We start from the raw sequence: 12,638 nt of genomic DNA, 5'->3' as shown, positions 1-12,638 counted from the left end.
GAACCCAACACCGCAGGGCGGCGGGCGGGTTTCGTGAGGACTAACATCCTGCTGTCCTGTGAGAACACCAGTTACAGGTAAGCAACATTTGCTTTCTCACAGGACAAGCAGGATGGTAGTCCTCACATATGGGTGAGTACCGAGCTGAGGATATCCGAGTATGCACCAAATGTACGCAGGCATGCAAGGCACTAGGCCTGGGATGAAATTTGGCCGAGGGCATCCTGAACCCCACCGGGCAGGCGTAAGGGTGTAGGTACATCATATTGTAAATAGGTTGTGCAAGACAGACTGGCCGAAGGTGGAATCCTGTCTTCCGGCTTTGTCTAAGCAATAATGTGCTGTAAAGGTATAGAGAGAACTCCAGGTTGCAGCCCTGCAGATATCACGAAGCGGTACCGAGCGTAGGTGCGCTACTGAAGTCGCCATGGCCCTCACAGAATGTGCTTTAACACGGTCTTGAAGTGGAATGCCCGCTTGCTGATAGCAAAAGGATATGCAGTCCTCCAACCAGGAGGAGAGAGTCTGTTTACCCGCAGGCTGCCCCAATTTGATAGGATGGAAAGAGACAAATAATTGAGTGCTTTTCCTATGGGCAGCTGTACGGTCTAGGTAGAATGCTAGAGCCCGTTTGCAGTCAAGGGTATGCAGAGCCTGCTCGCCTGGATTGGAATGGGGCCTGGGAAAAAAGTAGGTAGTATAATGGATTGATTGAGATGAAACTCTGAAACTACCTTAGGCAAGAATTTAGGATGTGTGCGGAGTATTGCCCGGTCCTGCAGAAGTTTAGTGTAAGGCGGATAGGTAACTAGAGCCTGTAATTCACTAACTCTGCGAGCGGAAGTGATTGCCAAAAGGAAAATCACTTTCCATGTGAGATATTGAAGGTTACAGGATTGAAGAGGCTCGAATGGTGTTTTCATGAGCTGACCCAAAACTAGGTTGAGGTCCCAAGAAGGGGCCGGAGGATGCAGAGGAAGCTTTAGGTGAAGCAAGCCCTTCAAAAAATGTGTTACAAGGGGTTGTACTGATATGGGAACATCCCCGACACCTTTATGGAAGGTGGCCACCGCACTAACATGCATTCTGATGGAGGAAGTTTTTAGACCCGACTCTGACAAGTGCCAGAGATAGTCCAGAAACTTTGTGATTGGCCAAGTAAAGGGGTCAAGGGACTGAGAAGAGCACCATGATGTAAACCTGGTTCATTTGTAAGAATAAGATTTTCTCATGGAAGGCTTCCATGAAGCAATCAGGACACGGGAAACTGGTTCAGAAAGGTTAAGTGGCTGAAGGATTAACCTTTCAACATCCATGCCGTCAGGGACAAGGCTTGAAGATTGGGGTGGCATAGGCACCCATCGTTTTGAGTGATTAGAAGCGGGTCCTTTCCCAAGGGAATGTGCCTGCGAATGGAGAGATCCTGAAGTACCACACTTGGCGTGGCCAGTGAGGTGCTATCAGGATCATGGTTCCCTTGTCCTGACGTAACTTAATGAGAGTCTTCGAGAGAAGTGGAAGTGGAGGGAATGCATATAGGAGACCGATTGCCCATGATAGGGAGAACGCGTCTCTTGGCTGATAGTGTTGGCTGCGAGTGAGAGAGCAGAAGTTGTCTACTTTGTGGTTTTGAGGTGACGCAAAGAGGTCTATTTGAAGATAACCCCATTGTTGGAAGATCGAGTTCGCTACTGAGGGGTTGAGAGACCACTTGTGCAGTTGAAAGGTGCGACTCAGCTTGTCTGCCAACATTGTCCACTCCCAGCAAGTAGATGGCCCTGAGGTACATCGAGTGGGAGAGGGCCTCCGCCCATATCTGAGCAGCTTCCTCACACAGAAGGTAGGAGCCCGTCCCTCCCTGTTTGTTGATGTACCACATGGCCACCTGGTTGTCCGTCTGGATCAGGATGACTTGATTGGAGAGGCAATCCTGAAATACTCTGAGAGCATATCTGATTGCTCTTAGTTCCAGGAAATTTATTTGGTGTTTGGCTTCCTCTGGAGACCAAGATCCTTGTGTCTGCAGATCGGCCACAAGGGCTCCCCAGCTGAGGTTGGAAGCATCGGTGATGAGAGTTATTTGAGGGTCTGTAGCTCAGCTGCAGATTTCCAACCTGCAGTCCCGACACATGGCTGTAACCAGCATTGAATGTGTATGGTATCAAATGATTACCCTGAGAGCTCTGCAGTAAAGATGTGAGCTGGAACACCTATCCATTGTATACAGTCTGTTTATTCTGGTACCTGTATCCAGTCAGCAGTACACATCCAGAGGAGAGATTCCCCCCCCCCCCACCCTACATCTTGGGCACCAGATGTAGGGTGGGGGGGGGGGGGGAATCTCTCCATGCACCAGAGCTGTTGTACTGTACAGGTACTTAACCCCGGGACTGAGTGTGACCACTGCCTTCCAGCATAATATCAGAAGAGGGGCTACATAAGAATATCTCTTTGTACTAGATGTTTTCCCCTTTATTTATTTATTTATTTATTTATTTATTTAAGCGTTTTTCTTTACTGGCATTCAAGATTAGTATCACATCATGCTGGTTTACATTAAAAAGGGGGTGTAATATAAATAAACAGAACTGTAACAAGTGTAATGAAGAAAAACTCTGAAGTTACAATAAAACAGGATGCTAAAACTGGGTGGAGGAAAGTCTAAAGGAACTTAACGGTAAGAGCTATTATTTGCAGTATTATAAGAATATCTGATTGTGGTTGTCAATATACGATTCAGATAGGGTCTGAAATATGTAAAACAATATTTTAAACAAATATTTAAAACAGATAGGGTCTGAAATATTTAAAACAACTTTAACATTCACTTAAGAAGGCATCTATTAAAAGATAATTATGTTCAGTAACAGCTAAGAAGTGCTCTCTCATATTTATCCAAATGCCTTCTTGACTGAGACATGTAGAAGATTGTAAAATGTAGATTTAATCATGTCTTCTGAAAGTTGCATATGTTATAGGGATGTGAATCGTATGCCTGATCGTTTTAATGATCTGGATCGGCTGGGGGGAGAAAAAAATCAGATCGGCATGATTTTTTTTTGTAAAAAAAATCGTTTTTCTGAATAGTGCGCACTAACAAAAAATTGTTACTTAATGGTTTAAAAGTAACATTTGAGGAAATGTTCATTAGCTAGAGGTGCACACTAAGCTGCGCATGCTTGGTGCTGTCCCCCGTGGCCATTTTGCTCCCATATATAGCATGCACTAGCCAGTGACAGTGCCAGCAGTAGCCACTAGCCAGTAGCCAGTATAGCCTCAGCCTGCTCTTTAAATTTAACCACTGTAAATATAATAAATTAATAATAAAGTTTTTTGTTTAGTTTTTCTATAGTATGTTAATGTTTTGAAGCTCAGGTTGCAAGTTTCTTTATTAAATGTTTTGTTTCACTAAAGCAGAATATAGAGAAGTACTTAATTTCATGTTATGTAAAGTTTCTTTAGTTTAATACACAAAGTACTTCATTTTATTTTATTCTACTCTAGTGAAAAAAAGAAGTTTAGTTTAACACAGGAACTGCAAACTTGAGCACAGTGAATGGGGGGGGGGAGAGGGTTGTGAAGGGGAGACAGCCTCTGCATTCAGCAGCTCTGATTTTCTGAAGAGATCTGTCCTTCAGAGACTAGGGAGTGGGACTGCTTGGCCCTTCATCTCCCCCTTTCCCTTCCCTTTGTCAAGCTACCAACCATTTCCATTTCCCATCCCCCATATATTAAACCATCACCTCAGTGGGAACCTTGGTAACATCAATAAATAAGAGGGCAGCCAATAGGAATACATATTCATTCCTAACTGACCTTAACTGACCTGAAAAGTGTCAAATTGTATCATTTTCTGTTAGTGCGCACTAGCCAGAAAGAGAAAAAAAGTGCCAGCAGGCTGCAGCAGTGACAGTGCCAGCAGTAGCCACTAGCCAGTCTAGCCTCAGCCTGCTCTTTAAATTTAACCACTGTAAATATAATAAATTAATACTAAAGTTTTTTGTTTAGTTTTTCTATAGTATGTTAATGTTTTGAAGCTCAGGTTGCAAGTTTCTTTATTAAATGTTTTGTTTCACTAAAGCAGAATATAGAGAAGTACTTAATTTCATGTTATGTAAAGTTTCTTTAGTTTATTACACAAAGTACTTCATTTTATTTTATTCTACTCTAGTGAAAAAAAATAAGTTTAGTTTAACACAGGAACTGCAAACTTGAGCACAGTGAATTGGAAGGGGGGGGGGAGAGGGATGTGAAGGGGGAGACAGCTCCTGCATTCAGCAGCTCTGATTTTCTGAAGAGATCTGTCCTTCAGAGACCAGGGAGTGGGACTGCTTGGCCCTTCATCTCCCCCTTTCCCTTCCCTTTGTCAAGCTACCAACCGTTTCCATTTCCCATCCCCCATATATTAAACCATCACCTCAGTGGGAACCTTGGTAACATCAATGAATAAGAGGGCAGCCAATAGGAATACATATTCATTACTAACTGACCTTAACTGACCAGAAAAGTGTCAAATTGTATCATTTTCTGTTATTGCGCACTAACTCCCGTTAGTGCGCACTAACCCGATTAATGATTTTTTTTTTACGATAAATCGGGGAAATTTCTATTATATCGCCCTCTTTAACGATTAATGACGATATTAAAAATATCGGACGATAATTTAAATAGTTAAAAAACTATTCACATCCCTAATATGTTATACACACATCATTTCCTGTTTTGAAAAACATAGTAATTTAATTCCCCATGCTTCTGTTCAAAAGAACATAAGAAATTGCCATACTGGGTCAGACCACGGGTTCATCAAGCCCAGCATCCTGTTTCCAACAGTGGCCAATCCAGGCTAAAAGTACCTGGCAAGTACCCAAAAACTAAGTCTATCCCATGCTACTGATGCTAGTAATAGCAGTGGCTATTTTCTAAGTCAACTTAATTAATAGCAGGTAATGGACTTCTCCTCCAAGAATTTATCTAAACCTTTTTTAAACCCAGCTACACTAACTGCACTAGCCACACCCCCTGGCAACAAACTCCAGAGTTTAATTATGCGTTGAGTGAAAAAGAACTTTCTCCAATTAGTTTAAAATGTGATACATACTAACTTCATAGAGTGCCCCCTAGTCCTTCTATTATCCAAAAGAATGAATAACTGATTCACATTTACCCATTCTAGATCTCTCATGATTTTAAACACCTCTACCATATCCCCCCTCAGCCATCTCTTCTCCAAGCTGAACAGTCTTAATCTCTTTAGTCTTTCCTCATAGGGGAGCTGTTCTATCCCCTTTATCATTTTGGTTGCCCTTCTCTGTATCTTATCCATCGCAACTATATCTTTTTTGAGATGCAGCGACCAGAACTGTACACAGTATTCAAGGTGCGGTCTCACCATGGTGTGATACAGAGGCATTATGACATTTTCCATTTTATTCACTATTCCCTTCCTATTAATTCCTAACATTCTGTTTGCATTTTTGACTGCATAGCACACTGAGCCGACAATTTCAATGTATTATCCACTATGATGCCTAGATCTCTTTCCTGGGTGGTAGCTCCTAATATGTAACCTAATATCATGTAACTATAGCTTGGGTTATTTTTCCCTATATGCATCACCTTGCACTTATCCACATTAAATTTCATCTGCCATTTGGATGACCAATTTTCCAGTCTCACAAGGACCTCCTGCAATTTATCACAATCCGCTTGTGATTTAACTACTCTGAATAATTTTGTATCATCTGCAAATTTGATTACCTCACTCATCATATTCCTTTCCAGATCATTTATAAATATATTGAAAAGCACGGGTCCCAGTACAGATCCCTGAGGCACTCCACTGCCACCTCCTTCCACTGAGAAAATTGTCCATTTAATCCTACTCTCTGTTTCCTGTCTTTTAGCCAGTTTGTAATCCACAAAAGGACATCACCACCTATCCCATGACTTTTTATTTTTCCTAGAAGCCTCTCTTGAGGAACTTTGTCAAACACCTTCTGAAAATCCAAATACACTACATCTACTGGTTCACCTTTATCTACATGTTTATTAACTCCTTCAAAAAAGTGAAGCAGATTTGTGAGGCAAGACTTGCCTTGGGTAAAGCCATGCTGACTTTGTTCCATTAAACCATGTCTTTCTATATGTTCTGTGAATTTGATATTTAGAACACTTTCCATTATTTTTCCTGGCACTGAAGTCAGGCTAACCTCTTTGTAGTTTCCCGGATCGCCCCTGGAGCCCTTTTTAAATATTGGAGTTACATTAGCCACCCTCCAATCTTCAGGTACAATAGATTTATTTTATTTATTTAAAAACTTTTCTATACTGTCATTTAGTAGTATACCATCACAACGGTTTACAGATAGGCACATAAATAAGTCTGGTTAGGATTATAAATTAGCTAGTAGGTGCCAATAAAGTTTCGGTTACATGAATCAAATAATATGCACTATTTGGATTGTGGATTGGAAATTCCATTTATATGAATAATAGGATATCTATATGAGAATACTGTACTCTTAAATTAATCTTTAGGTATGAGAAAAAAATAATAAATAATAAAGGAGGGATCACTGCTTATTGTTGACTTTTAACAGTGTGCCGGAGTTCTCTTTCTTGTCCGCTAGTATTCCTTACTCCCCACTCTCATTGTGAAAAGCTTTTTTGAAGAGCCATGTTTTTAAACTTTTTTTTAAAGAGTTTTAGATCTTTCATTAGTCTTATTTCGAGTGGTAGTGTGTTCCATAATATTGGACCGGCTAGGGATAGGGCTCTCTCTCTTACTTGCGTCAGTTTTGCTGTCTTTACAGAGGGAATGGTTAGTAGAGATTTATTGGCTGATCTTAGATTTCTCTGGGGGACATGTAGTCGTAGTGCAGTGTTTAGCCACTCAGTATTTTCCTCATAGATTAGTTTGTGGATTGTGCATAGTGTTTTAAATTGCACTCTTTGCTCAATTGGCAGCCAGTGTAATTCAGCGAGTGTTTGAGTGATGTGATCTCTTCTGCTTTTTCCAGTTAGAATTCTGGCTGCAGAGTTCTGTAGGATTTGTAGTGGTCTTAGTGTTGTATATGGTAATCCAAGGAAGAGTGTGTTACAATAGTCTGTGCTCGCGAATATAAGTGCTTGAAGAACGGTTCTAAAGTTCGCTTGGGTTAATAGGGGTTTTAGCCTTCTATTTTAATGATAGTTTACAGATTTTTACTAATAGATCTGAAACTTAATTTTTTCATTTCAGAACCCTGGTGTGTATACCATGCAGTCCAAGTGATTTACTACTCTTCAGTTTGTCAATTAGGCCTACCACATCTTCAAGGTTCACTATGATTTGGTTCAGTCCATCTGAATCATTACTCATGAAAACCTTCTCTGGAAGGTTTCATGATCATTATTGTTTGGGAAGGAATTCTAAGTGTTTTATTTATTTAATCATGACATAACAGCAAAGTTCAGAGCACATGAAGAAAGTGCAACAATCCTTTTCAATGACATTTGTCATATTTTGAGACTATTGTGCTACAGGTTTTTGTTCCATTTTGTTTCTAGGGGAAAAATAATTAGTCCATAGAGCTCTCTGTTTGTCATTTACCCCATCTAAAAATAAAAAATATATATTTAAAGGAGACTCCAAAACAGACAGAACGATGAATGAGATTTTTCAGTAAGTCTTTGCAATGCTTTTGGGAAAGTGTGACCACTGACTGGTAGCACTAGCAGAGTAGTGGATCCCTTCCAATAGATATAGTGGGCGTGTAGCTAGTTGCTTTTTTAAAGGTAATTTTACACAGAATCTATTGTGTCAAATCTTGGAATTGGTGACCTATCATGGTGACCTATCATGGTGACCTATCATGGATATCAGATAAGTCGGGATGTTGAACGAGCTTATGTGTTAAGCCTAGTGAAAATCTTTTATGCCTTCTGGGTTGATCACAATTTCATTCATTAATACCCTGTTTTTGGGATCTATCATAGCTTTGCTGGGACATTTACAATTATTGACTCAAAGTCGTTGGAGGAAAGTGTTTTCACCTTTGGTAACTGTAAAAAAAAGTATTTTTAACATACACACTTGAATAATGTTAACACTTGGTGTTTATCACATTTAGAAAAAACATTGGATGGAGGAGGTCCGTTTATGATTATAACCCAGAGCCATATTACCCCGTGCGGGGATTTATGACAACAATATATGAAACGTTCCTTCCTCTGTCTTAAATATTTCGTCTTGAATTTTCCAGTTTACACACCATTTTTGAATTGATTGTGAAGATTGTTTAAATTGTTTACTCTTATTCGAGACTCAGAAGGTTAACAAGTAGTGGTTCATATACACAAAAAAATGTTCTTATAAATAATTTATGACGGAGGATTTGTTTGTGGTATTCTGTAAATCTTGGAATTGTACATTACCTTCTACTATGCAGATGGATTCTTCCAATTGAATGACAAGTGGGGCATATTTCTGAGAGTCGTTGGATGCAGCTATCAGATTTTCAAGCTTCCTCTCCCACATCTTCAGCATTTGGAACATATAAATAGCAAACTTAAATTCAAAAATGACAACCTGTGGAGGGAACCAAACAAATCCCATTTATTCAATAATAATCATAGAATGTTCACATTATTTCAAGTCTACATGTCCTCTGAAGCTCAGGATTGGCTGAGATTTCCATTATAACCAGCGTGACTTAACATGCCACTTGCATTTAGTGACCTCCTGATTCCAGGTCACAAAAATAAAGATTTTAAAAGTGTTGTTTCTTTCTGTCTTTGCTAGGGTAACCACCTAGATCCAGATCTTCAAGAGTAATTGAGTTGGTTCTGGTTTTTCAGCTTTTGCTTTTCACAATGCAAAAAACTCTTGAGAATGCTTTTTTGGGGGGGGATGGGATGGGGGGTCTAGCAGTTTCCTCATGATCATTTGGGCTTCCAGCTTAATTGGAACCAGTGCTGGGTTTCAAGACCATGCAATGACAGTTCAGTCACTAGGGGTCGCCATCGAGCAAAGGAAAATTAGTTCTTACCTGTTAATTTTCGTTCCTGTAGTACCACGGATCAGTCCAGACAGTGGGTTGAGCCTCCTTTCCAGCAGGTGGAGACAGACTAAAACTTGAAGGATGCCCTATATCAGGACAGAGCCTATCCTCTACTCCTTCAGTATAACGTTTGTCAAAGCATAAAACAACAAACCCAAGAATAGGATCAAGCAAGTAACTGTAAAGCTCAACGGAGCAAATATAGAATAATGTAGAAAAACATGGTATACCTATACGCTCTTGCATCAACTTGGTATAAGAAAACGACCAAGGCTTCCGGTGTAATTGCTCAGTAATCTTGCACAAAGAAATATATGAAAATCTGCAGACCTGCAAGAAAACAAGCTTCGAGAGGACAGAAGACAGACAGGGAAGGGCGTCTGGACTAATCCGTGGTACTACAGGAACGAAAATTAACAGGTAAGAACTAATTTTCCTTTCCTGTACGTACCCGGATCAGTCCAGACAGTGGGATGTACCAAAGCTTCCCTAAACTGGGTGGGACCGAGACAGTCCCGCTCGAAGCACTTGCCGCCCAAAGGAACCGAACACCGGAGCGTGTACATCCAGACGGTAGTGCCGAGCAAAAGTGTGCAGAAATGTCCAAGTGGTGGCCCTGCAAATCTCCTGCGGGGAGACAAACTGACTCTCTGCCCACAAAGTAGCCTGAGAACGCAAGGAATGGGCTTTCAGACCCTCAGGAAGCGGACGACCTCGACAAAGGTACGCCGAGGAAGTGGCTTCTTTCAACCAATGCGCAATCGTGGTCTTAGAAGCCTGCTTACCCCGGTTGGGACCACTCCAAAGGACGAAGAGATGGTCCAAAATGCGGAAGTCATTAGTGACCTGGACCTTCGTCAACCTACTCTTCTCCGGCGAGAACGCAGGGAGTTCTACCGACTGGTTGACGTGAAAAGCGGAGACAACCTTAGGTAAGAAGGAAGGAACCATCCTGAGAGAGACCCCGGAATCCGAAAAACTCAAGAAGGGCTCCCGACAGGACAGCGCCTGAAGCTCGGAAATACGGCGAGCAGAGGAAATAGAGACCAGAAAGACAGTCTTTAGAGGAAGATCCTTGAGCGTAGCGTGGCGAAGAGGCTCGAAGGGAGCCGCATAGAGAGCACGAAGGACTAGGTTAAGACTCCACGATGGACACGTGGCCCGAGAGGGGGGGCGGACGTGTCTAACGCCCCTCAGGAAATGAATCACGTCAGGGTGAGCTGCTAAGGCATGACCGTCCACCCGACCCAGGAGAGAGCCGAGCGCAGAGACTTGAACGTGTAGAGAACTAAAGGAGAGGTCCTTAGAGAGACCTTTCTGAAGAAAAGAAAGAATCAAAGGAATCGAGGCGGAGCACGCAGGGACACCCACCTCTGTACACGCGGACTCAAAAACTTTCCAGATGCACACATAGGCCAGAGAAGTTGACTGCTTCCGGGCTCGCAGCAGGGTGGAGATGACCTCCTCCCTATAACCTTTGCGCCTCAGGCGACGCCATTTAAAAGCCAGGCCCAAAGACAGAAGCAATCGGCCTGGTCGAAATATACAGGCCCCTGCTGGAGTTCCTGGTTTCCCACATCATAGTTGTGTTCCACAGGAGAGAACTTTCAGGAAAGGTTACCACACAGGAGTGGAGCTGAGAATCTGGATCGGGTTTCTGAGACAAGACTGCACCTGCGCCAACTCTGAGGCATCTACTTCTAAGACAAAAGGCTTGGCTAGATCAGGGTGACCCAGAGCATTGCTTCCAGATTGGAAGTGATGCAAAGAGTTTGGAGATTCCAAGAATTCTTTGGCATGCCCTTATGTATAAGAGCAGTAAGTGGAGACACTACCTTGGAAAGTTTTGAAAGAAGAACTGAAATAGTCAGCAAAGCCCAGAAACATTGGAGAACCTTGAAACCCAAGGGTATCTGCGAATTAAGTACTGCAATTACCTTATCCGGGTCCATCTTAAACTACTGAGCCAAGATTGCATATCCCAAGAAGTGAACTTGATTCTGTTTAAACACGCATTTCTCAAACCTGGCAAAAAACTGGTGCTGACGAAAACAAGAAGGGACAGCCACTATATGCTGCCTATGTGTTCTATTAGCAAGGCCTTAGGAGGCCTTGCATTCTGTTCTGGGAACGCTAGGAGAGCGATCCCATCTAGAGGGGGTTGTGTGCCCATGGGCCTCAGCACGACCCCAGAAGACTCCAAGACAGCACAGAGGGTTGGGCGAGACATGTCCAAGCAGGGGTGAAGAACAAAAACAGAAGGAGACCGGAGGTCCTTCAAAGGTACTTTATTAGTGCCCGACTCTAGGCCTGAGTTTCGCCTAAAAAGGCTGCTTCAGGGGCTACAATAATAAATAAATAACAATAAATATTATTTGAACAATCAAATATAAATATACATTTAGAATTATTACAATAATTAAAATAATTGAAATAATTAAAACCATGGATAAAACAGACGCATAAAACATACAAACATATACTCATGATTAATAGATATTACAATGGAGATAAAAGCAGAGGAGGGACCTAGAGCAAGAAGAAGCCAAATGGTCATAAAACAGGTGTTAAAATTACTAAAATTAGTTTGTCAATTATAACTAAACAAACCTAAAATTAGTTTAACAATCATACCTAAACATGCTTGAAAGATAAAGCTGAGCGCAATCAATTGGGTAATAGCACAGGCAAAGTATTAAACATATAAAAGACAATAAATATAAACTGAATTTGAAAAAATGGTATTACTGATCGTAACAGATAATCAATTCAATCATAACAAATAATCGTAACAAATAATTGATTACCTTTCTTGAATATCTCTAACGAATTTAGAGATATATTCTTCAATATAAACAGATGTCTAATCATCAATCAATCGGAATTTCCTCGATTGTTGTCCAAAGCAGTTTAAAATTCAACTAAAAAAGGTTTGTAAAAAGGCCTCTTTATTGTAAAACCTTTAATTTATGAACCTAAATTTTAATACATATTTAAAACATACAACGTGATAAAAGTGTATAAATAAATGAGGTGAAACACATAACAATTGTACAAGTGTGATTAATCTAATCGATTGTGTTAAAGATGTGATAAATGTTTGTGCATAAAAATTACTGGAAATTAAGTGTCTCATTATCAATTCAAATGTAGCAAAACGTGAGAGGGGATATCTGAAAGATTGGTATTAATAATTCATTTGTTACGGCAATAAAGACTAAGAGAATATGATTAGTAACAAAATAAGTAGAAAATGAATAAGTGGTCCTCATAAAAATATGTGTGGCCGCTCTAAATCTTAAATAATCAAAAAAATATATCTATTGAAAAACATCAAAAATAAGAAGTACAGAATGCATTACTAAAACACTGTGATTGTAAATATTTAGAGAAAGGACGCACTATACAGGATGAAGGATATTTAGATTCATAAATTAATAAAAATTCATAAAGAATATTTAATATAGCGCAATGTACACAAATGGGTAGCGCCAAAACATTTTTAAGCTCAAATGAGCAAATTGTAGTTGAAACAACTCATGTAGCCGAGGTTTAAAAAATAATTATTAAATTTTTTGCCGTATTCTTATCTAT

The 12,638-nt window shown here is 40.6% G+C and overlaps 1 protein-coding gene across 1 annotated transcript in view; it reads right to left on the bottom strand.

Moving 5' to 3' along the window:
- LOC115096851 (stimulated by retinoic acid gene 6 protein-like) overlaps nt 1-12,638 on the bottom strand; it is a 225,523-nt gene that overhangs the window by 96,158 nt on the left and 116,727 nt on the right. Inside the window, exon 10 of the mRNA XM_029612056.1 lies at nt 8,419-8,572. Within this exon, the coding sequence (XP_029467916.1) occupies nt 8,419-8,572 (154 nt within the window). The remainder of the gene's footprint in view (nt 1-8,418; nt 8,573-12,638) is intronic.

The sequence above is a fragment of the Rhinatrema bivittatum genome, chromosome 1, assembly GCF_901001135.1.
Source record: "Rhinatrema bivittatum chromosome 1, aRhiBiv1.1, whole genome shotgun sequence".
Lineage (NCBI taxonomy): Eukaryota > Metazoa > Chordata > Amphibia > Gymnophiona > Rhinatrematidae > Rhinatrema > Rhinatrema bivittatum.
The sequence above is the reverse complement of the archived record's forward strand: the minus strand, read 5'-3'. Positions and strand labels throughout refer to the sequence as shown.